The sequence below is a fragment of the Macrotis lagotis genome, chromosome 1 (genome assembly GCF_037893015.1).
Source record: "Macrotis lagotis isolate mMagLag1 chromosome 1, bilby.v1.9.chrom.fasta, whole genome shotgun sequence".
Lineage (NCBI taxonomy): Eukaryota > Metazoa > Chordata > Mammalia > Peramelemorphia > Peramelidae > Macrotis > Macrotis lagotis.
In genome coordinates, this window is record NC_133658.1 from 338446901 (window position 1) to 338470116 (window position 23216).

At 36.8% G+C, this 23216-nt stretch overlaps 1 protein-coding gene across 2 annotated transcripts in view; it reads left to right on the top strand.

The window, feature by feature from the left end:
• The window catches only part of ASTN2 (astrotactin 2), a 1297121-nt gene that overhangs the window by 687822 nt on the left and 586083 nt on the right, over positions 1-23216 (top strand). For both annotated transcript variants that reach the window (XM_074211727.1, XM_074211725.1), the window contains one exon: positions 22707-22873. In XM_074211727.1, the coding sequence (XP_074067828.1) occupies positions 22707-22873 (167 nt within the window). The remainder of the gene's footprint in view (positions 1-22706; positions 22874-23216) is intronic.

Genomic DNA, 23216 nt, shown 5'->3' on the forward strand with positions numbered 1-23216 from the left:
GAATTGGAAACAACCCTGGAAGTCATCTACTTCAATTTTTTTTTTATTTTCCAAATGAGGAAACTAAGGCCTGGAAAAGTCCAGTTGCTTATCTAAGGTCCCATAGGTGGCAGAAGTCAGATTTGAAAATAGTAGGTTCTCTGAATCCAAATTCACTGTACCATATTACCTTTCATAAGTAGGAAGGTATATTCAGGAAAGGTGAACAGCATGAGCAAAGAGATGGAACTAGGAATGATTCAGTATTCTGAATTTCATCCAAAGCAAAAATTCTTTCTACAGTATCCATTCTATCTCTGAAGACCTCCAGGCACTCATTTACAATATTCCATACTTGCTGTTCTATCTCATTTCAGTTTGGATAGCTCGGATTGTTTGAATTTTTTTAAAAGTTCCTGATTTTGAACCAAAATCTATTTCCCTTCGTTGTTCAAGAACTTGTTGGTTTGAACTGGGGTTAGTAGAGCAGAGAGGAATAAATGTAGAGAAAGGGTGTTGGCACCTGCCTAGAGGAGTTTAAAGGCTAGGCTGTATCCTGATGTCAGTGAGCAGTCATTTTAGTTTATTGAGCAGGGAGGCCACATGGTGAAAGATGTTTTTCAGGAAAATTAATCTGTCAGGTACAACTTTGTGTGGCTAAAGGTATATCTTTGTGTTGTCATTGCCACCCATCTCTTACTGCTCATTAGGAACACAGCTTGTCTGGCTCAGCTGAGTTTTTCCCTCCTCACAAAACAATGGACAATACATGTGTATCATTTTTTCCAGTTTGTTTATTCCTCTCATTCCTCCCTTTTCTTCAGTTCACCATTTCACCCTGGAAAGTAATCTTGCCTCCCAGATATTGTCAGAAACAATTGAAGCCCTGATTACCACGCATGGCTTGGGAAGACAACAAAATGCTGCCTTTTTAAAAGTCAAGATGTATTAAGATAGAAATTGTCAATAAATTATAGGCCAAGCTCCTCTCAGCGACTGCACGGAGCACAGCGGAAATTGAAATCTATGTCAGTCAAAGAAAATGAAGCATCTCTCCTCCTCCCTACCCCTCATCCTTCCTAATGACTAAATTGGACTGTAATTAAAGAAAACAAAATCCGAAGGAGGACATGGAGGGAGAGCAAAGGAGGAGCAGTGGAGTGAAAAATCACCTTGGAGCCAGGCCCAGGCACTACCCAGAGGAGGCTGACCTCCCTGGACTTTGTCTGCTAGGACTCCCTGATGGAGCTTGGGAGTTTGAGGAATGGGTAGAACTTGATTGTGGTTGGGGCCAGGGGGAGGAAGAGGAGAGAGTTTCTACCCCTCACTTTGAGCTGTTTGGAATGTCATTCATCCCAGAAGAAGTTCAGGAAATGAGTAGGTGGCAAGAAATCAGAACCTGAGTTTTGTTGAAGAGAAAGAGACAGGTTTCACTTTGTTCCAAAACAGGAAGAACAGTTGTGTGACTGCGTGTCTGTGTGTGTGTGTGTGTGTGTGTTTAATATCTCTTATTTTTACCCCCAAAAGAGTAAGGATGCAGGAAGCATTTGTGGAATGATAAGATTTGAGTGTTGGAAGGGATTTTTGAGATGATCTAATCATCCCAGTACAGATGAAGAAATTGAGAGGGCAGGTAATTTAATCCAGATCAAACTGGGAATTTGTGTTGAAGTCAGGATTCAAATTCATGTTTCTATTCCAAATCCAGACTTCTTTCATCTATCTTTACCTGTCTTTTGGCATGAAAAGACTTTATTATCATCTAAGAGAACTTTTACAGGGGTAGGGACCAATAAAGGGTCATTGTTTGTTTCTAAGGTTCAGGAAGGCAAGTCTCTCTTGGGGTAACAAAATATGTCCCTTTCTTCCTAGTCTTCTTTTGTAAAATTGTGATAAAAGGTTCCTGTTAAGTCTCTACTATTTATCTCATCATATGTCCCTGAACCTACAGTGGTATTAACCCTCCAATCCTTCTTCATCTTAGAAAGATAAGGAAACTGCAACTCAGGAGAAGTCATAAAAGGTAAAGCCGTCATCTGAATCTGTGTTCTGTGACTTCAAAGCTATTACTCTTATTGCTACAACATACTGCAATTCGAGAAGTGTCTTTGCCATCAAATAACTGTGTGACCTTGGACAAGTCATTTCTACCTCTAGAATTCAATTTCCCCAAGTTTAAAATGTGAATAATGTTTTTTTTTTTGTTTTGGTCAGAGACCTCTTTAAAAATCTAGTGAAGTATAATGACATTTTGTTAGGAAAATATTTTTAAGTGCATAAAATACAATTCATAGAATTACAAAGGAAATCACTTAAATTGAAATAGATAAAATTTTTACCAACCAATGTCAGGGACCCACCTAAAATTTCTCTACAAGCCATATAGTTGGATGATCTGTAATAGTCCTCTCAGGTTTGGTATTCTATGATACTATTTCCATTTTCTTCTCATGAGAATCAGAAGAGGATCTCACAAAGTCACTTCAGATGTTTTGCAATGAGAGTTCTCTGTAGTGCTCTTTTTGATAATAAAAATATAATAAAAATTTGTTTCTTTTTCACATTTATATAGTGCTTTATGACTTACAAAGCACTTTCCACATAACAACCCTTTGCAATAGGTAGTGTAAATGTTATTTTACTGATAAAACCAACTGAAGCACAATGGTATCAAGTGAGTTGGGCAGATTTATAAAGCTAGTAAGTATCAGTGCTGGGATTCAAATCTACATTACTCTTGACTCCAAGCCTAGCTACTTGTCACTCCACTGTGCTGTCTCTCAATGGAGACTTCCTGTCTTCCTATGACTCTGGGTTTTTCTTCTTCCTCTTTAGTTTCTAAGGGAGCCCAATCACAAGAGATGAAGCAAGGGAGATAGGGAAGACGGAAATTAAAAACAGGAATGTACTGTTAGTAGGCAATAAATCTGCATCCAGTGATTAAGTGCTTGGCTGGAAAGGCACTGTTATTCCCCAAAAAATGGTTTATACTGCCAAAACTTGGCAGTCATGAACACTATCATTGCAGAATGGTTAATGTACCAAAAGAGACTTCCTGCCTCTGGACATGTCACAGCATCCTGAGGACATGAACTAAAAGGAAGAGAGGGGCATCTGATTTCTACTCTGAGGATTGACACAAATCCTATCTTCAATGGCAGAGGTGACTTTAAGAAATGAAATGATAGGAGGACAGATAATTAATATAGATTTGGAGATAATGAGGAGAGGACAGGAAGAGGGTTTTGGCAGGTGAATTCCAGCAGGGAAAAATGACCCAAGAAGTCATCTTTCTGACTACAACATGGTTCAGTAATTTGTATCTGAGAATGGTTCAAAGGGAGAATGGGGTAAAAGTGGAACAAATGGAACATGTAGAAAGGCTTTGAAATTAATAACCTACTTTCAGTAACTGTACTTAGAGATGAAAGAATAAATAGGTTGAAACTTTTTCATAGGGACTTGTCATCACCTTGAAATACCCTTGGAGGAAATGAAGCAGAGAAATTAAGGAATCTTAATGCTAGAGATAGAGAGGTTCATACGAAACACTTGTTCATCCCTTTGTTATATGGATTTATGTTTACATTTATATTTTGAGTAATCTAGGTGGTTCAGTGGATAGAAGGAGTTCAGAAATGCCTCAGTTCACATCTGACCTCAGCTGTACCTCTGCCTCAGTTTTTTCACCTACATTATTGAGATAATAACAGCATCTATCTTCCAGGGTTATGAGGAGCAAATGAGATATTATTTGTAAAATACTTTAACAGACTTCAACATGTTTTATAAATGATAGCTATTACTATTATTACATGTTTTATAAATGATAGCTATTATTGTTATTATCATTATAAATGATAGCTATTACTCTTATTACAAAGGAGGGAAATAAAGCCAAAAGAAAGGCAATGACTTCACCAATGTCACACAACTGGCAAATTACTTGAACCAAGCTTTTAAACTCTAAGTTCAACTCTCTTTCCACTTTAAATCTTCAAGAATACAATCCCCTAAGGGCAGCTAGGTGACACAGTTGAATAGAGTGACTAGAGCACCAGCCCTGGATTCAAGAGAATCTAAATTCAAATCCAGCCTCAAATACTTAATAATTGCCTGTCTGTGTGACCTTGGGCAAGTCGCATAACCCCCCTGCCTTGCAAAAGCAAAGTAAAAACATATATATTTGCACAGATTTTTCAGTCATTTTAATTGTGCCCAGCTTTTTATGACCCCATTTGACATTTTCTTGGCAAAGATACTGGAGTAATTTGCCATTTCCTTATCTAATTTATGTGACAGATAAGGAACTTAGGCAAACAGGGTTAAGTGACTTAGCCTGGGTCACACTGATAGCATCTAAGGGTCTTACATTTGAACTCAGGTATTCCGTGCTCCATTCCAGTTCCCCATTTCCAGCCTATTCATTGTCCCATCTAACTGTTCGTTTTTGCAAAGAATTGATATTTAAAGAAACATGAATTGATGTAAATTGACTTCAACTTTGAGCTAAGTCTTGAAGCTAGGGCAGGACTGGAATTGGAGAAAATGAGAAAATGCTTAGCAAGATTGACAGTGTTTTATACATACTTCTCTGAGCCTTACAATAACCCTTTAAGGTAAAGTAATAACTATTATCCTCACTTTATAAAAGAGGAGTCTGAGTCTTTGAACTCTTAAGTGACCTGACCATTATCAGTGTGTAATAAATGTCTGAGGTGGGATCTAAATTCATGTCAGTACAATGAAGGGGCTGGACCATCCTTTAATGTTAGAATGGAATGAGGGCTATTCTGTTGCCATAGTATTGGGATTCAGATTCCACTTTTGACATTGACTACCAATCAGCAATTCACAACATCCCTGAGGCTCAGTTTCTTCATTCTAAAGTGAAGAATTGGACTAGATGACCCCTAAAGTCCTTTTAAACTCTGAATTCTATGCATGGGAGACTTTAGGATAACAGAAATTAATAAAGAGAAATCATATGTAAGTTCAAATATGGTTCCCAATGAATTAGGGAATACTATTAATTTATTTTCTTTAATATAGTTCCCAGTAAATTTCCTCAGGTGTGTTTCAGTAATATCTCTGATTTCCAGAGAATGTTAATTTTATAAAATGCTTTCTTTACAACAACCCTATGACATTAGTAGTGTGTTCTAGGCAGTTGGATGATGCAATAAATAGATCAGTGAGCCTGGAGTCAAGATCTGAGTTCAAATGTTGCCTCAGATGCTTCCTAGCTGTGTGACTGGACAAGTCACTTAACTTTTATTTGCCTTAGTTTCCTTTACTGTTAAATAGTACCTAACTCTCAGGGTTGTTGTGAACATAAAACAAGATAATATTCAGTGGTATACTAAATACTCTCTGATATCTCTTTAAACTTTAAAATTACTTGATTTTATAAGCTAATGGGTTTCAAATGTTAGAAATTAAAAGAAATATAATGGGTTTCTCACCTAGTTCAGTTTCCTAATTTTACAAATAAAGAGGACCATAGAAGACAAAACAATTAATGACAGTTGGGATTCTGGTCTCTCAGAGCTAAACTTAATACTCTTTCTACTATGATGCATCTTTTTTTGACAGTTAACACACATAGAAACTATGTACCCAATACTTTACTAGGTGCAGAGGGTTAGAAAAGCTTATTTGTTCACTACCTTCTGCAACTTATAGTCATGTTCAGAGAAGGAATATTCACATATTGGAAACATAGTATAAGACCAACGTAGCCTGAAAATATTAATTTTAGACCTTGTTTCTGAATGTCAGAATGATACAGAATGACATTGGAGATAGAATCAGTAAAATTTTTCAAATTAGCATTGTTATTACTAATAATTATGAGTGCTTTATTCCTTTTTTAAAAAATAATTTTCTTCATTTCTTTTTTTTCTTTTCTTTTTTTAAATCTACTCTCTTTCTAGATTCTCATATCAAGCCTATGAGCTACGAAGTTGACTGGACTAGTTCCATTAGTCTAAAGAAAACAAAGGTCATGAAGTGACTTATTCAAACTGACATATTTAGTTGATGATGGAATTGGCACTAGAATCCAACTTTCTCAACTTCTAAGTCCATTTTTTTTCTTAGACTATGTTACTTATTATGACATTCATCTCAGCTTAGACTTCCAAGAATCATATGATCATTTGATTTGAATATCATTGCCCTTTTCTCATGTCCTCAAATACTTCCCTGACTCCTTTCAAAATATCTCTACTCCCATAAACGTTTGTTCACAGATATTTTATATGAGTTGCCAAAGAATTGCAAAAGATTATTTTGAAACAGAAAAGAAAGTAGCAGGAGGCTGGTGCTAAAACCAAAGATCTTGAAAATAGAAAGTTCTAGAATAGGAAAATTATAATTTTTTTTGTTTCTACTTGGATTGAGCACATTATTACTTGAGACAGCTGGATAATGAAGTGGATAGAGTACCAGCCCAGGAATCAGGAGGACCTGAGTTCAAATCTGACCTCAGACACTTAATACATACTTAGCTTTATGACCCTGGGCAAGTCACTTCACCTGATTGCCTTTCAAAAGCCAGAGAAGGGAGAGGGAGAGGGAGAGGGAGAGGGAGAGGGAGAGGGAGAGGGAGAGGGAGAGGGAGAGGGAGAGGGAGAGGGAGAGGGAATTTTATTACAGGCTTGTGACTTTTTTTTCCTGAAATCCTCATCTCCTTTCTGTTTAGGTATTCTATACTGTCCTCTGATGATGGTATGATTACTATTTACACTTTCTTTTATCTTTATTTGAATGTTCTTCACCATACCTATCCCCTATTCTTGGATTTCTTCATATGAGTATAAATTAATGAACTTGTTAATCAAGGAATTATCATTTTAAATTCTAGTGTCACCAGTGGCACAGCTCCTCTCCAAGATACTTGAATTCATGAGGACACATGTCTGATCTTAGGGATTGATCTCAAAGTGGGCACAGTTTCTCTCTGGCATCCATTGATTCTACTCTACATAGAGGCCCAGAAACCTCTTAAATAAAGTTTAGGATTTAAAGTAAAGTTTAGATTTCCCTAAAAATGGGTAGCAATGTCTCCAGTCTGTCTTAAACTGGTATTCATTTTGCAACATGACAATTGAGTATGGGACAGCCTTTATAGCTTCTACCACAGCAACTACATGAGATGAAAGGATCTCATCAGATACCATAAAATAAAACAGAAAAATATTATACTCCAATGACCTATTAGACTGTATACCCTCCCTCAAGATGGAGGATAAAGACTCTCTGAGGTTGTTTTAACAAACATTTTTCATTCACCTTCTACCTATATTACCCAAACAACGCATAGCATCATCACAGATGGTTGACAAGGTATAGGATTTCTGGTTCCTCATAATTTAGCTTTAATTTTAAACCTACAGGAAAATACTCTCCCTCCCCCCCCCCTCCAAGAAGCAGCTGTTAAGGAAATCTTTTGTAGAGCTCATGCCCAATTCTTAAAGTCAGGAACTCTTGATTTCTTAGGAATTCTAGAGTTCTGGATTACCCCTAATGTTGGGGGGGGGGGGAAACGTTAGAATTTCTAGTTTCCAATCTTGTGCTTAGAAAGGGGAAAAAAAGCCAAAGTATATAATAAAGAACTAGAAAACTGGGAATGCCCTTCTGAGGCTTTCCTGACAAGTACAAGCCACTTGCTACATTCTCCTCCTAAGACGAAAACATTTTACTTTTGAACATGTAAAAGTCCATCCCCCTTAACTCCTCCTTAATTGTCACACTCTATCTGGAAGTTTGAAGGGGAAAAAATAGGAAAAGAATAGTGAGCTGAATATGCAATAAGACTGGTTCTTTGGACAAGAGTATACTCTGTTCAGCCTCCCATCTTGGAGGCAGCTCTAGTTACTGAATCCCAATCAGAAGAGATACCCAGGATCTTTCAGCACCTGACTAGGGCACATGTCTACTTCCATGGAAAGTCCCTGTCAGGTAATCTCATCAACTTGATTGGAAGAACTTATCAAATTGATCAGTAGCTTCCCTGAGCAAACCTTTTAATACTAGTTTTCCTTGACTATGGGTGAATTATCTTTTGGGGTTTTTTTTAGCACTTTCAGAAACCCAAGTAAGAACTTCAGAAAAGTATCAGAGAGATATAGCATAATAAGCTTCATGTATAATTTGGTAGTAATGGAAACACCATTGAAAGTGGGAACTCAGAAGACTCAGAGAGTAAATGCTGGATCTTTTACTTGTTACTTTTGTAATCTTTGACAAGTCATATAAACTCCATAGTCTTTAGATTCCTGGCATCATTCAACTAGTAAAAGTTAGACCTGGAAACAATACCTAGGCCTCTTCTTTCCATCCTGGTTCTGTTATCTTTCTTCTTAATTCTAAAAAAAAAAGTAAATTACTACACATAGATACCAAACATGTGAGGAGTTATTCACAACGAGGACCTCTGAGATGCTTCTTGTTCCCGCCTCTATGTTCTCTGCCTATTGTAAGGGCATCCGGATCATAGGATGTTGGATTTCTAGGAATCTTGAAGATCATCTCTACTAAAGGCTTTAATTTATACACGAGGAGACTATGATCTAGAGAGGCTCACCCATGATCCCACAGGTAGTCAGTGATCGATTCAATCCAAGGTCTTTTGACTCTAAATCCTGAGTTCTTTCTACTTCATATTTTTCTCTCTTCTCTCAAACTACAAAAGAGTTTGAAATGGTTATTCTATCCCCGAGACTCTTGACATGAAATATGACTCAAATTTATCCTTCCAGGAAATGAAAATTTATAGAATTATAGATTTGTAGCTGAAAGGGACCTTAGCATCTATCTAGTCTAGTCCCTTCATTTTATAGATGAGAAAATCGAAGCAGTTGTTTAGTGACTTGAACCTCCAGGTTTTGTTCATGACAAGATTTGAACTAGATACTTGACACTAAGAAAGGCATATGAATCCTCAACCTTGGTAAATTAACATACTAAACTTTCTCCTTTCTGAGTTTTTTTTTAATACAAGATATTCTATATCCTGGGGTGGTTATTTCTTTTCTTTGCCATCCCTATATGTATATATGTAACCCCAAATGGTTCAGAAGTAACACTAGATTTGTCAATTACAATGCTTAAAATATTACTTATCTTATGCAAAGCAGTAAGCTAATTTTATTTTTCTTTCTTCATTGAGAGGTAATTTGATGTGGAAGAAAGAGTGTTAGAAAAGACCTGGTTGGAACACAAGCTCCCACATTTATTAGCAATGTGACTGTAGGAAAGGCATTTAACTCTCTTGAGCTTTAGTCTTTTTCATTTGCAAAATGATAATATTAAATATTATTATATATAATATTTATATGAAGAACACACTTTTGAAGCTCAAAGGGTGAAAGAAGTGTGCACAATTTTATTATTAGTAGATGAAGAATTCTGATAGCATTTGTTCCATGAGAAACACTATGAATTGTCCAAGAATTTAAAATAGGTTATCTTGGAGAAGAGGGAAAATAAATTTGATTTGTTAAGAATCTGTGGATGTTGTTAACTCTTTCCTCTGGTTTAAAAATATTAGCGAGACAAAGTGTAGTTTGTAGGTAGTGTATAGAAGAAATCAAGCCTCTTCTCTGTGGATCTAGGCAGCCTAAAAGCTGTCTGTTAAAGATACCTGAAATACTCTAAGCCTAGTCACATCAAATCCTACATGTTTTATGCACATCTTCTATCTTTATATGTATGAAGACAGTAACTTCAGAGTCATGATTTGTAAATTTGGGTAGATGATGTTCTCATTGTCTGACTTATAATGGTATGATGAAGGAACTGTCTTGTAAGCTTTTTGTAAAAGTCCTATAGAAATGTTAGTAGGAATTGTATTTGGCATCAGTGTGGCTGTAATAAATGATTCAATAATAACACAATAAATGATATTGGAGTCAATGTGGCATTTGCAGATAGAAGATAAGGGTTCATTCAGGTCCTGCCTCTGACACATATCAACAATATGACCATGAATAAGTTATTTAATATTTTATTTAAAGTTATATAGGTATTATAATCCCCATTTTGCAGATAAAAAAACTGAAACTGAGATAGTTTAGGTAAACTGTCCATGATTTCATAACTGGTACCAGGAATGAAATCCATATCTTTCTGACACAACTCAAGCATTCTCACATAATCTACAAGGAAGATAAAAAAATCAAAAAATCATTTTGGAGAATGGCAATATCAACTTAAGGGAGAGTTGGCATAATTTGAAGAGTAAAGCTGTCCTACCCCAAATGACTCACCTCTGCCCCAACTCTATTGACACTTTGCCTGAAATTCCAAGCCTAATTCCTTGCCTACTAAAGGTCTTTCTTAAGGGACTGATTGAATGGTTTCAAAGGCATCACTGCGTACAGAGATGATAATCAGTGGACACTTAATAGAATAGCAAAGAGGGACAATGGATGAACAGTCTGAGTGTCACACTGCTACCTGTGAAATCTTTAAAGAACTTGAGAGTAATCACTAGGTAGATCCACAGGGGAGTACTTATAGGGAGACATGGACAAAAATAATAGGAGGAAAAGGCATGAAATAGCTGTCTATCTGTATCTAGGGAGGGAATGTGTACAGCAATGATATGATAGATCCATGAACTTATATAAGCAGTTCATTACTTATCATGGTCCTTCAGAAGAGAGCAGAGCCCTACCTTGACTCAATAGTTACTTTTATTCTGTTCCTGTTTAGTCTCAGAATGTGAGTTAGAAGGGATCTCAGGCCTCACCTTGTCTTACCTGCACTCACTATAGACTGTCTTCTACAACAGCCCTGGCAAGCAGTTTTCCAGATATTGCTTGAAAGTCTCCTATGATGATAATTCATCTGTTTTTATAAAGTTCTCACTCAAAGGATTGTTTCCTCTTAGATTGAGCCAAAATCTGCCTTCTTTCTACTACCCCTCATACACTCTTCATTACTATTAGTCCTTGCCTCTGGGACAAGTCTGGGGCAAACAGACAAATCTAATCCTTTCATATCCAGTTATGCCAATCTTTTCATAAATCTTCAGTTACCTACCAAGTTATGTTCAGTCTCCTCTGTCTGAAAACCAAGGTCTCCTATAATAGGAGTGATGCTACTCTTCTAGATTTATCATATAACACTTTCCTTTACACATACTATGTTTTAGCTATAATTCCCCCCACTCCACCCCAACTCTCTGTCTCTCCTCTCCCCTCTCTTTGTCCCCTTTATTTTACTCATCTTCCCTCCTCTCATTTCCTTTCCTCTCTCCTCTCTGTTCTCCATCTATCTCTAATTCTCTCTCTCTCTCTCTCTCTCTCTCTCTCTCTCTCTCTCTCTCTCTCTTTCTCTGTCAATCTGTCTGTTTCTTTGTTTCTGCCTCTTACTCTGTACTGTATCTCTCTGACTCTATCTTTGTCTCTCTGTTTCTCATCTTTATTTCTTTGTTCATGTTTTTCCCTGTATATTCAATACTGGTCCTCTTTTTTTTCTTATTTTATTCTTATCTATCTATAACATACCACCTCCTCCATGAAGCTTTCTCTCCCAGACTCTAATGATGCTTTCTCCCTCAGAACTCACACATATTCTCTTCCATGACTTTCTAATGCATCAGTCATGTAATATCAGTCATGATGGCTCTCTATACTGGGGTTCAATCCTCAAACCAATCAGAAACTCAATTAAAGCCAAAATTGTGTCTCATTTCAATTTTGTCTTTCTCCCATGCCTTCTTTGTTTTCACTCTAAGCACTTTCTAAATATTTCCTGTATTTATATTTGAGTGATGCATTATGATGAAGGAGTGTGAGTGGAGGTAGAATAGGAATGATAAAAAGTAATGAAAATGTTTCAATTTCATCTTTTAAAAAATCACTTTATAATTTTGCCTGGGTCAACATTGGTTTTTGTTCACCATTTTAAAAATATTATGTTAGTCTTCCTGGACCTCAATTAGCTTATCTGTAAAGTGAGAGGGTTCAATGAGATAGTCTCTGAGGCCTCTTCCTGCTCTATTTCCATGATACTATGAGCCTTGACTCTTGTATCTCCCTGTGCTACTCAACTATCAGAACTCTCAGCATCCCAGGGACTCCCAGCAGGTCCAACTCAAAGCTACAGCTGTCACCATTTGGGTTGGGTCCTTCTCTTTCTTTTAAATTGCTTTCTGTGGCAAAAAATAAAATCTGTAAACCACCCCAAATTACACTTGACATAAGCTGTGTAAATATATATCCACATAAGCATATGTTCAATGACTCTTGCTTCATGCTTTTTAGAGCCAAGCAGCATATAAAATCATTTCTGATGCATGGTTCTGATCAGCAGAAGTGAGTCGAAGTGAGTGCATGACTGCAGCCACAGCAGTGTGAATTGTGTTTTTTCCAAACAAAGGATGGGGAATAAAATGGTATCCAACCTCTTAAACAAACCAGACTTATTTTGTTTAAATTTCTCCAAGCCTGGTTGTCAGTGGAGCTGTGAACTGACCCAACAATTCTGGAGAGCTATTTGGAACTGTGTTCAAATGGATATTAAAATTATGTATACCCTTTGACCTACTTTATTACTACTAGGTTTACTTTTTCCAAAAGAGATTTTAAAAAATCAAAAAGGTAAAGAACCTATATGTGCAAAATATTTATAGTGGCTCTTTTCTGGTGGCAAAGAACTGAAAACTGAGGGGATATAATTGGGGAATGGCTGAACAAATTATAGTATGTGATTATGATGGAATACTTTGCTGCTATAAGAAATGATCAGGATGCTTTCAGAAAAACCTGGAAAGACTTACATGAGCTGATACAAAGTAAAATGTAGCATGTACAAGTAACAATGTTATAAGATTATCAAATTATTAGCTATTCTCAGCAATGCAATTATCCAAAACAACTCTGTAGGATGTATATGATGAAAAATGCTATCCATCTCCAGAGAAAGAACTGATAATTTCTGAATACAGATTGAAACATATAGATGAGGGGCAGCTAGGTGGCACAGTAGATAGAGCACTGGCCCTGGAGTCAGGAGTACCTGAGTTCAAATCCAGCCTCAGACACTTAATAATTACCTAGCTGTGTGGCCTTGGGCAAGCCACTTAACCCCATTTGCCTTGCAAAAACCCAAAAAAAAGAAAGAAACATATAGATGGCTAGATACATAGATTAGATACATCAATTTTTAAAATTTATTGCTCTTTAGTTTTTTTTTTACAGGAGTCTATGCTTTCTTTCATAATGACTGTTTATAGAAAGGTTTTACAAGTCTACACATGTATAGTCTTTACTGAATTGCTCACTTTCTCAGGGAGAGGGATAGAGAGGTAAGAAGGGAATACAGAGTTAAAATAAATTTTAAAAAATTAAAATATCAAGTAAAAACAAAAGAATAAAAAAAAAACTTTAACTCGGGTCTTCTGGCTTCAATTCCTATGTCTTTATCATTCTCCTATATGACAGCTTCCTAAGACTTAAAATGTGAATAAGAGGCTATAAGTATAATGTAAAGAGACTATTTTCTCTCAGATTACAATTCTAGTACTTAGAATGTTTACAATCTAATTAAGAGTGACTATTATATATACTTTTAGAGATAGTGAGAAAAGCAAGGTAAGAAATGTTTTTAACTTCCTTTAATTTTCATGTAAGAACAGGAAAGGGGGATAAGAAATAGCAGACTCTGTTGTTTTGTCTAAAAGTATTAGATCTTAGCCAGAAATGTCTTAAGGCAAGGTGATTATTCACTTTGGAGAATAGCGATGAGGAAATGGGAATTTCTTTACTTGATCCTTTAGACAGTATGCTCCTTGAGGGCTGATTGTCTTTAAACTTGTTTTGTATACTCAATATTAAGCAAAGTATCTGACACTTGGCAGACTCTCAATAAATGCCTGCTAAATGAACAAGTGACCTCAGGATCTACTCCAAACCATACCTAAAGAAAAATCACCTCACAGCATTTCAAAAAAGTAATCACTTATGCTTTGATGAAAGAACTGCAAATATAGGGAACTCATAACTGCCTGAAGAGCAGCTTGGAAATTATAATCTGCTTGAGGAATTGGATTGTTTTTCTCTTTTCTTCCTTCCTTCCTTTTTTGCTTGCTTCCTTCCTTTTCCCTTATTCCTTTTTGTTTTTGTTTCTTTCCTTCTTTCCTATTCTCTCTCTCTCTCTCTCTCTCTCTCTCTCTCTCTCTCTCTCTCTCTCTCTCTCTCTCTCTCCTATTCTTCCCCTCCCTTCTTTCTTTTCTCTCTTCCTTTTGTTCCAGCACATATTGAATTAGATTAGGAAATATTTTCTTACATCACTTCTAAATCTACCTTCTTCAGCTTCCAACCTCTGTGTCTAGTCCTACCCTCTCAAACACACACACAATGAGCCTAATCCTTCTTCACCAAGACAGATCTAATTCTTGACAGCAGCTGTCATGATCTCCATACATCTATTCTTCCATCATAAACATTCACAGTTCCTTCGACTGATCCTCATCTAGAATGTGGCATAATAGAAAAAATTTCTATTACTTGGATTCTATATAGCTAAGCTTGAGTTCCATCTCAATTTCTAACTAGTTGGTGAGACTCATTTTCTTCCTCTATGTCTGTTTCCAAACCTGTAAAATGAGGGAGTTGAACAAGGCAACTCTAAGTTCTTTTCTATTTCTAAATCTATGATCTTTTAGCATGAGGGAGTTATGATTTTCATTGATATAGGTAGTTCTAATACCAAGAAAAACCTCAAATTATTTGACTCAAATCTGTATATATGTGTGTATGCATATGTGTGTAACTACTTCCCCCTTCAACCTCACATAGTACTCTGCTTCTCTCTAAATGATATATCACATATTATGCATTATATTTGTGTCGTGTGCTTAAGCTCCATAAAGGCATGTATCAATCTCCCAGTGGTTAGCCTGGGCTTTGAATACAATAGGCACATTAGTATTTGCTGAATGAATGAACAAATGAATGAATGAATGAAACATAGATGACAAATAGCCTTCTAACTACACAATACTGTTCACAAGATCTGAGATTAATTACAGACTGCCTCATGCTGTTATTTTACTATTTTCCACAGTGAGTCATCTCTCTAACACAACTATGAGCTCCTATAGAGTGGATGAAATGTCTCTTATGACTCTTTACATCTCATAATTTCTAGCACTCTGCTAGGCACATTTAATAGCTATATGAAAATATCAATGTATCTAGTTGAAAAGAAGCAGAAGAATAGTGCCACAGGTTCTTGTATTCTCTAGGCAGAGCCTGGCTCCACAGCCAAATTCTCTTCTCCACCAGAGCTGATCACCATGATTTATTTCAGGACCTGGTTAATGGTCTCTTCTGTGCTAATCCTGGCCTATTTCCTTCAGAGGTGTACAACCCCCCGCCACCAAGATGGGCCTGGAACTGGATTGGAGGTGCTTATCTTGGCAGGGTTACCATATGAGTTGCCTATTGATTTCCCTAGTCATTTTTCTGAAAAAGCCCCTCCCGTATGTCACTGCCACAGCAGATCAGAAATTGAACTGCAGTTGAATTGATGAAAGGTTGATTAAAACTCACTGTAATTATGGGCTTGAGGCTACCCTGGCCATACAAATCAATGCTGGCAATAACTGATGGAGACCAGGAGAAGAGCTCAGTGTTTGACAGCTACAGAGTGGGAGTGGGGGAGGGGCTGTTTCCTGCCCACACACAAGGACCCTGCACCAGAGATCAATGTCAGCTGCATGAACAGGGTATCAAGTGAGGAAGACATAAATAGAGCATCTGACATATATTCTTTCCCCCGTTTTATTTGTGTATTCTGCTATTAAGAACAATGCCTATACCACCTGAGTCATACCAAAAACCACAGAAATATCAAAAACTAACTTTTCTGTAGTGTTTTAAGGTTTACAAGTCAATTTCATGATATTTAATGTGATCATCAAGACCTGAAAAAATACTTTAGGTTATTCAATCCAACTTTTTAAAAAATTATTTTACAAATCAGGAAAATGAGACCTAGAGAGGGTTTGGGTCTTTATCAAAATCACAATGGAAGCAAGTAAAGCTAGAACTCATTTCCAGGTCCTCTGATTCTGAAAAAAAACAACCCTTTCTCTTCCAGTAAAGTGAAATAATTGATAAAAGTGATATTAGACTCATTTTTCAGATGGAGAAACTTTGCTGATTAGATATGAAAGAACTTGATCAAATAGCAAGCCTCAGGGATGGAATTTAAAGAGTCACACAATTATAGAATTTTGATGTTAGAGGGTGCCTAATTGACCATCTTCTCATATCTATGCCTGTAAAGGCATCCCCAAAAGTGTATATTGGACAGGATGACTTTAATCCTCAGCTTGAAGACCTCCAATTAGAGGGAATTCATTTCTGAATTGTTTTATCAGGACATTTGCTCTTTGTCTCTTCCACCTGTTCTTCCTAATTCTGCCCTGTGGTACCAAACAGAAAAAAATCAAAACATTCTTTTACATACAGCCGTTCTTCAGGCACTTAAAATCCACTAAAACTCTCAGAGCCTTTTTTGGGAAACTGCTTTCCAAACACACTTCTCCCTTTTTGTACTTGGGAAATTATCTTTTGAACCCAAATATAAAACTTGACATATATTCCTATTGAATTTAATCTGCTTGTGTTTACCCTAACCTTCTAGTCTGTCAAGATTTCTTTGGATCTTACCTCTATCATTTAGTCATCTAGCCATCCCTCCCAGCTTGGTGTCACCTACATATTTTATTAGCATGTCATCAATATGTTTATCCAAGTGATTTCACTGATAAAAATTTTGAGCAGCAGAGGACCACACAAGAATCCCTAGAGCACTGCCAGGTAGACATGGAACCTTTTATGACTTTTTTTTATTGAGTTTGGTTATTCAACTCTTTCCGAATCCAATTAATTAAATTATTGTTTAGTCTAAATCTTTTCATCCTGTCCACAAGAATGGAGGATAGGTGATATGGATTAAATTTAGTATTTCATTAGTATGGAGAAGGTAAAGTTAGCAAGTTAGCATTCCTCATCAAATTATAATCAGAGACCTCCCGAAGTTCTGAAAGGATAATCAACCTTCCTAAGGGCACAATATCAGAAAGCATCAGGAGCAGACTTAAACCCTGGTCTTCTGGACCACCAGACCAGCCCTAGTATTCATTATATCATCCAGTCTCTATTTCAAAAAGGAATAAACTCAATCAATAAATATTTAATTTCCTACTATGTGTAAGGTACTGTGTTAAATCCAGTTCTGCTTATTCCAACTTCAGCATTCTTTCTATTGAATCAATTTGCCCATAATTGATTTTCCTAGGATTATGTCTTTGCTAGAGTCACCAAAGGGATAGGGTAGTTATGTTCCTCAATGTCAACATTAAAGATTAGAACTTTCCCTGAATCATTCATTATAGAGCTGTCATTCAGAAAATTATCCAAAACTTCTGGGATTTTGCTTAATAAATTGAGAGATTACCCAGAGTTGTTACAGGAAAGGACTGAATTTTTAGTCAGAGAATCTGCATTCAAATTCTCGATCTTCCCATTGTTTCCTGTGTTACCATGGGTGAATCATTTTCTCCTCTCTCTAGGGCTCCATTTCACTATTTGTTACATAAAAGGATAAAGTTCCTTAATTCTCTGTTCTTGTGGGTTCTTTGTTGACTCTTCTGTGAGGAGTGCCTTGGTCTATTAATTATCTCTAATTCTGCCATCATATCTAAAGAGTAGACTCCCTGCAGGTTTATAAACTCAATATCCGATTGTTGGATTTCAATCTTGATGTGTTTTAGAATTTTGTGAACAATTCTGTCAGTCACCTGCATGCTATTAGTAATTTCATCTATCCCTTCAGCCTTTCTTTCCACACTCTCTTATCCTTATGGCTGATAGGTCTTTTCTGTCCTTGAGTAACATGAGTAAAATTTCAATCTCTCCTAAGTCCTTGTGAGCTGATCTGCTACAGACAAAAACATTCTTGCCACTTAAATTTGTTTAGAATTATAGCAGAAAGAGCATTAACTAAAAAGTCAAGAGACAACCTGCGTTCTAGTCTTGATTTTCCCATTGGATAGATGGCACTTTGTGACATTTGGTCAAGTCTCTTCCTCTCTGTAGGCTTTCTTTCCATATCTGCTAAATCATGTAATGCCCATTTATATGACTAAACCCCCAAGCTCTAATTGGCAGTCAATACCAGATTTCTGCCTCAAATATCTTTTTCTAGCAAGTTACTTTCACATAATTATTGTTACTGTTCACAATAAAGTTTACTTTTCACCCCAGGAAAATCATTGAGCTCTTCAACAAGGGTATTGTAATTAAAAAATAGTCTTTTCTAAAACCTAGTCAGTGATTTATTTAGTTCTTTTTGGTTGCCATAGAGGAAATTCCTGATTTTTCTCTGCAATCACATTTCTATTCTTCAGATACTATGCCTTCATCCCTTTTGTTTACTTCCTTTTGGGCATCTAGTTCCCACCTTACCTTCCCTCCTCCACCTACCATCCCTGGGAGGTATTAATTTCCATTCTTTTTCCTTTGATGGCTATTGGGTTTCTCCCTAAGTAATCAGTTCTTAGAAAGTTAGGTCTGGATGCTGCTTATAGCCTCCAAAGGGATCCCTCACTAGCACATTCAGGTCAAAGGAAAAATTGTTGAGGTTTTCCTTATTGTCATTGTTACTAATGTTGTTTCCTCTCTTCTAATTTCCTTTTCCTGTGGAGAGCAGCTGGTTGTCATTTTTGCCTTCTCATCCTGAGGGTGGGGAAAGAGAAGCTGTTCTTTATAAATTTTACACTCAAAGCAATTTGCATTTCATAATTAATGAACATTAAAATGCACAATTACAAACAGAAACAAATGACTGTGCAATGATTAAAAATCATGTTGTGAAAGGAGAAAATCAACTCAAATGGAAGAGAGGAGATGGACAGAGAACAAGACTAAACTGAAGTTTTGGGGTATTCATTTTCCATTCAAGGGTTGCCTATAAAATTTCTCAAAAAACATGTGTTACTTCTGTCTCTTAAATTAGTCTGTTCACTTGAAAGAGGACTTGACTTTGATGCTTGCACTACTCCTGTCAATTCGCCTGTTTGACTGTGGAAATACAGTTATTTCCTCTAGTCTTCCATTTCCCTGTCTGCAAAAATTGGGGTTGGGAATAGGTAAGGAATTATTAGCATATTTTGAAAGTTTTGTGAAACCTATAGACACCCTCATGATGTAGAGAATTATGAATTATGATGTATCAGAAACAAAATCTGTTAAATGGGTGAAGGTTCCCGTTCTTGAAATCCTGCCTTCCTGGACACTGATGTTTATATCTTGTCCCTATTTTCCCTTTCATTTAACTTTGGTCTGGAAGCTGGCAAGTCAGGAAATGACATGTTAAACTTGGAGAATCAGGTGCCTTGGGACAGGAGGGACCAGTATGTGGTGTTTACCATTGGGGAATACCTGCCTCCAAGGTGTAGGAACAACCCCCAAGCACCACCCTCTGTCCAACTTACCTCAAAAGGGCATTTAGTAGGAAGCCTTTGACCTTCTTGCTTCTTCTAGCCTGCCATTCAGAAGGATGGGGAGTTCTCTGGTTTTTCCTTAATCCACGTGGAGCACTGTGGGTCTCACCATGTGACCTGGTTAAGCCAAGCCTTATCCTTATGGCTGCCTGCTCTTCTCTTTCTCTCTCTCTCTCTCTCTCTCTCTCTCTCTCTCTCTCTCTCTCTCTCTCTCTCTCTCTCTCTCTCTCTCTCCACCTGGCCTGTCCTCAGGGTGCTTACTGATTTTCTTACTAATTTTGGCCTGTGTACCTTGTAACAATATTTTGCCGCAATAAAATCCTAAACTGTTTTAAAATCCCAGAGAGCTACTAATTCCTTCACCTTTTCAGTGGCTTTAAATCGTCTGTCTTCAATCTTTTAAAATTGGCAACACTCATAAAATAGTATTTTCAAATGCATAAAGTTGGATTGCAAATGAAAACTATTATATTGAGGAACAACTATTTTCTTTTAAACTTATAAACCTAAATTTAAGATTAGACTAGATGGTTTCTGAGATAGTTGCTTCCATCTGTAATATTTTACATTCTAAGACTGCTTCAAGCTCCAGTATTCTATGCTTTACCTATCTATGTACGAAGAACCCATCTAATATTTTATGTTCCAAGCTCTCTTCCAGCTCTAATATTCTATAAACCTAAGTCATAAGCCAAAATGAAATGAATGAAGTCAAGGTGGGGGTGGGGAAGGAGAGATCATTGCTTACCTGATAAAAGAGTTCTTTGTCTGATGATAGGTCTGCGATGCTTCCAATTGTCCTGCAGAAAAAGGCAGCAGGACTCTTTCCAGGTTTTTGTCTCTGAGGGACCCAAGTGAGGCAAAATATGCCTTCAGCCACATACTACTGGCCCAGTGACCAGGAATACATCATGCCCTGGTGGCTTCTGCCCAGAGACAAGCCCTGCAGGAGCAAGAGATCTCCTGAACTTTTATTAATATGTATGGCATTTCACTCACATAGAAAATTGATTTTCTTTTTTAAGCACCAAATGTAGCAGTTTTATAACCTTTCTTCAACTTGACAGAGGCCATTTATAACCTGCCTTCACTAGCACCTGTGTTGGCTCCAGTCAAACTCATCCTCAAGAACTCTATAATGCATTTTTAATTGTGAGCTATTCTGCTACGCAATTTATTTTCCAAAAGGATTGACCTTTTTTGTTTCAGCCTTTTCTTTTTATAGTTATTCAAGGACTGGTAGGAAGGGAGAGAAAATAGCAGGAATAAGGCAAGAAAGAAGAGCAGGGTGAAAGAACATTTAAAGTTGGGACCTCCCATGTTGGATCAGGATGGTCTGGGATATGGATTTTAATCTTTGTGGAGAAACCAGAACCTAACTTCCTCTAAGAAAGCAGGAAAGGGGCAGCTAAGTGGTGCAGTGGGTAGAGCATCAGTCCTGGAGGCAGGAGTACCTGAGTTCAAATTTGACTTCAGACACTTTAATAATTACCTAGCTATGTGCCCTTGGACAAATCACTTAACCCCATTGCCTTGCAAAAAAGAAAGCAGGAGAGCAGCAGGTTAAATTCCATCTGCCCAAGATATATGGAATGGGTTAATCTCACAAAATAAAATGAAATAATTCTCATATGCAGAAATCTTCAAGAGATGTTGGGTTATCTAGTTCAATGCCCTCTTCACCCCTAGCATGAATCCATTTTAATAGCATCCCTGAAAAAGAGAACTATCCAGTTACTCTGAACATCTCTGAAGTCAGAAGAACTCACTACCCCTGTGACAGTCCAATTCTCTGTATAGTTATGATTCATGGGAAATCTTATTGAGCAAAGCATCTCCCTTCTTGTGACTTTAAGTGGTAAATTTAGGTTCTGTCTTTTAAGGTAATCTTCCTCATCACAGTCCATCAGATATTTTAAGACTTTGTCTTGCACCTTTAAAAATCTTCTGATAGTCAATTTATTTGATGAGAAATGTCTTTTGAAGTGTCTATTCTTTTCTTTTCTCCTTCTCCTTTAGCATCAAAAAATATTTAAATGGTGTCTATTATGAAGCATAGTACCTATCCCAACACACCATGCTATAGATGGGAAATCATTTACTCTTAATAAAAACCAACTAACTAACTATTTAGATGATTTATGCAAAGAACTCAATAAATGGCTCATATCTTAGACAGCATGTGCTATGGAAATACAGAAGTAGGAAAAGTCCTTGAAAGACAGGGTAGTCAGGGACAACTTCTTGGAGGTAATAGGCTTTAAGCTGAAAGATGTTTCTTGAATTTGCTTAGAATACATGCTTGGCAATTGTAATGAAGACAGATTCCTCACATATAAAAGTATGCATCTTTCATTCCTTATGCCCCATCAATGGGAAAGGGATGACTTGCTGATAGAGAATAGATATGCTAACTGTACCCAAAATGTAGATTGACATACTCTTCACTATATCGTTGGGTTTTTTTTAAACAATAAAAGGTTTTTTTAAATCATAAATAAGTAGATTCTGGGTTTTCTCCCTCCCCTTTCATTTTCCAAATTGTGGAAGGTGGATCATTCATGACTGAATCTAACACTTAATAATTGTGTTAATTTAGACAAGTCATTTCTTGTCTCTAGACTTCAGTTTCTTCATCTCCTTTAATTTGTACTAATTGCCCCACTTGATCTGAAATACAATCCCATCTAAGCTATGATTCTTTAAGTCCTTTGTGTCTTCAAAACTCTTCTCAAGGAACATGAAACTTTTCTTGCCCTACCCTGCAGCCAGTACCCTGTGTTCAAATATTTATCTTGCATTTATTTTATATATGCTTTTTTATGAAACACCATTTCCTTCAATAGAATGTAAGCTTCTTGAGGGCAAGGACTATTTCATTTTTGTCATTATATCCCTAATGCTTCCTGGAATATAGTAGGTGCTTAATAAATGCTGTTTTGATCAGTTGATTGGGTAACTGATAGACTAGGTGATATCTTGATTTCTTCTAACTTTAAAGTTCTATATTCTAAAGATATGGCAAAATTTGATAACCTGTGTTGTAATGTTCTGTTTTCTAAAGTTTCTTCAAGTTCTATGGCTTATATACTAACATCCTGTGCTTTTTGGTTTCTCTTAGTTCTAATATTCAATGAAGTGATGAAGAATTCCCTTTTATATCCCCAACCTTCAATATTCTTCTTTCTTCTTGCAGTGCCCAGAAGAGCTGAGGCCAATGAAAGATGGTACTGGCTGCTATGATTATTCCAAAGGGATTGACTGTTCAGATGGTTTCAATGGGGGTTGTGAACAACTATGTCTCCAGCAGACTCTACCTCTGCCCTATGATGCCTCTTCCAGCACCATTTTCATGTTTTGTGGGTGAGTCTTTGCCAAGAGGAAGTAATTTCCATTATTGTTATAATATAATATATTCTCTGCACAGCTATCAAATTTATACACTCTTAAAGCACAGTTCTGAACAAGTCACTCCCTTTTCCAAAAACTTTAGTGACTCCTGTTGCCTTTAGAATAAAATAAAAATTCCTCTAATCATCCAACTGTTTTTTCTAGAAAGATTTCACATGATTTTTACTTGTAATCTATATTCCAACCATATTAGCCTAGAAGATGTTCCTTTTACATGAAATTCCATGTCCCACTCCTATAACGTTTTGCTGCATCATTCCTGGGAAGCTCTCTCCCCTCATGTCTGCTTCTTGGA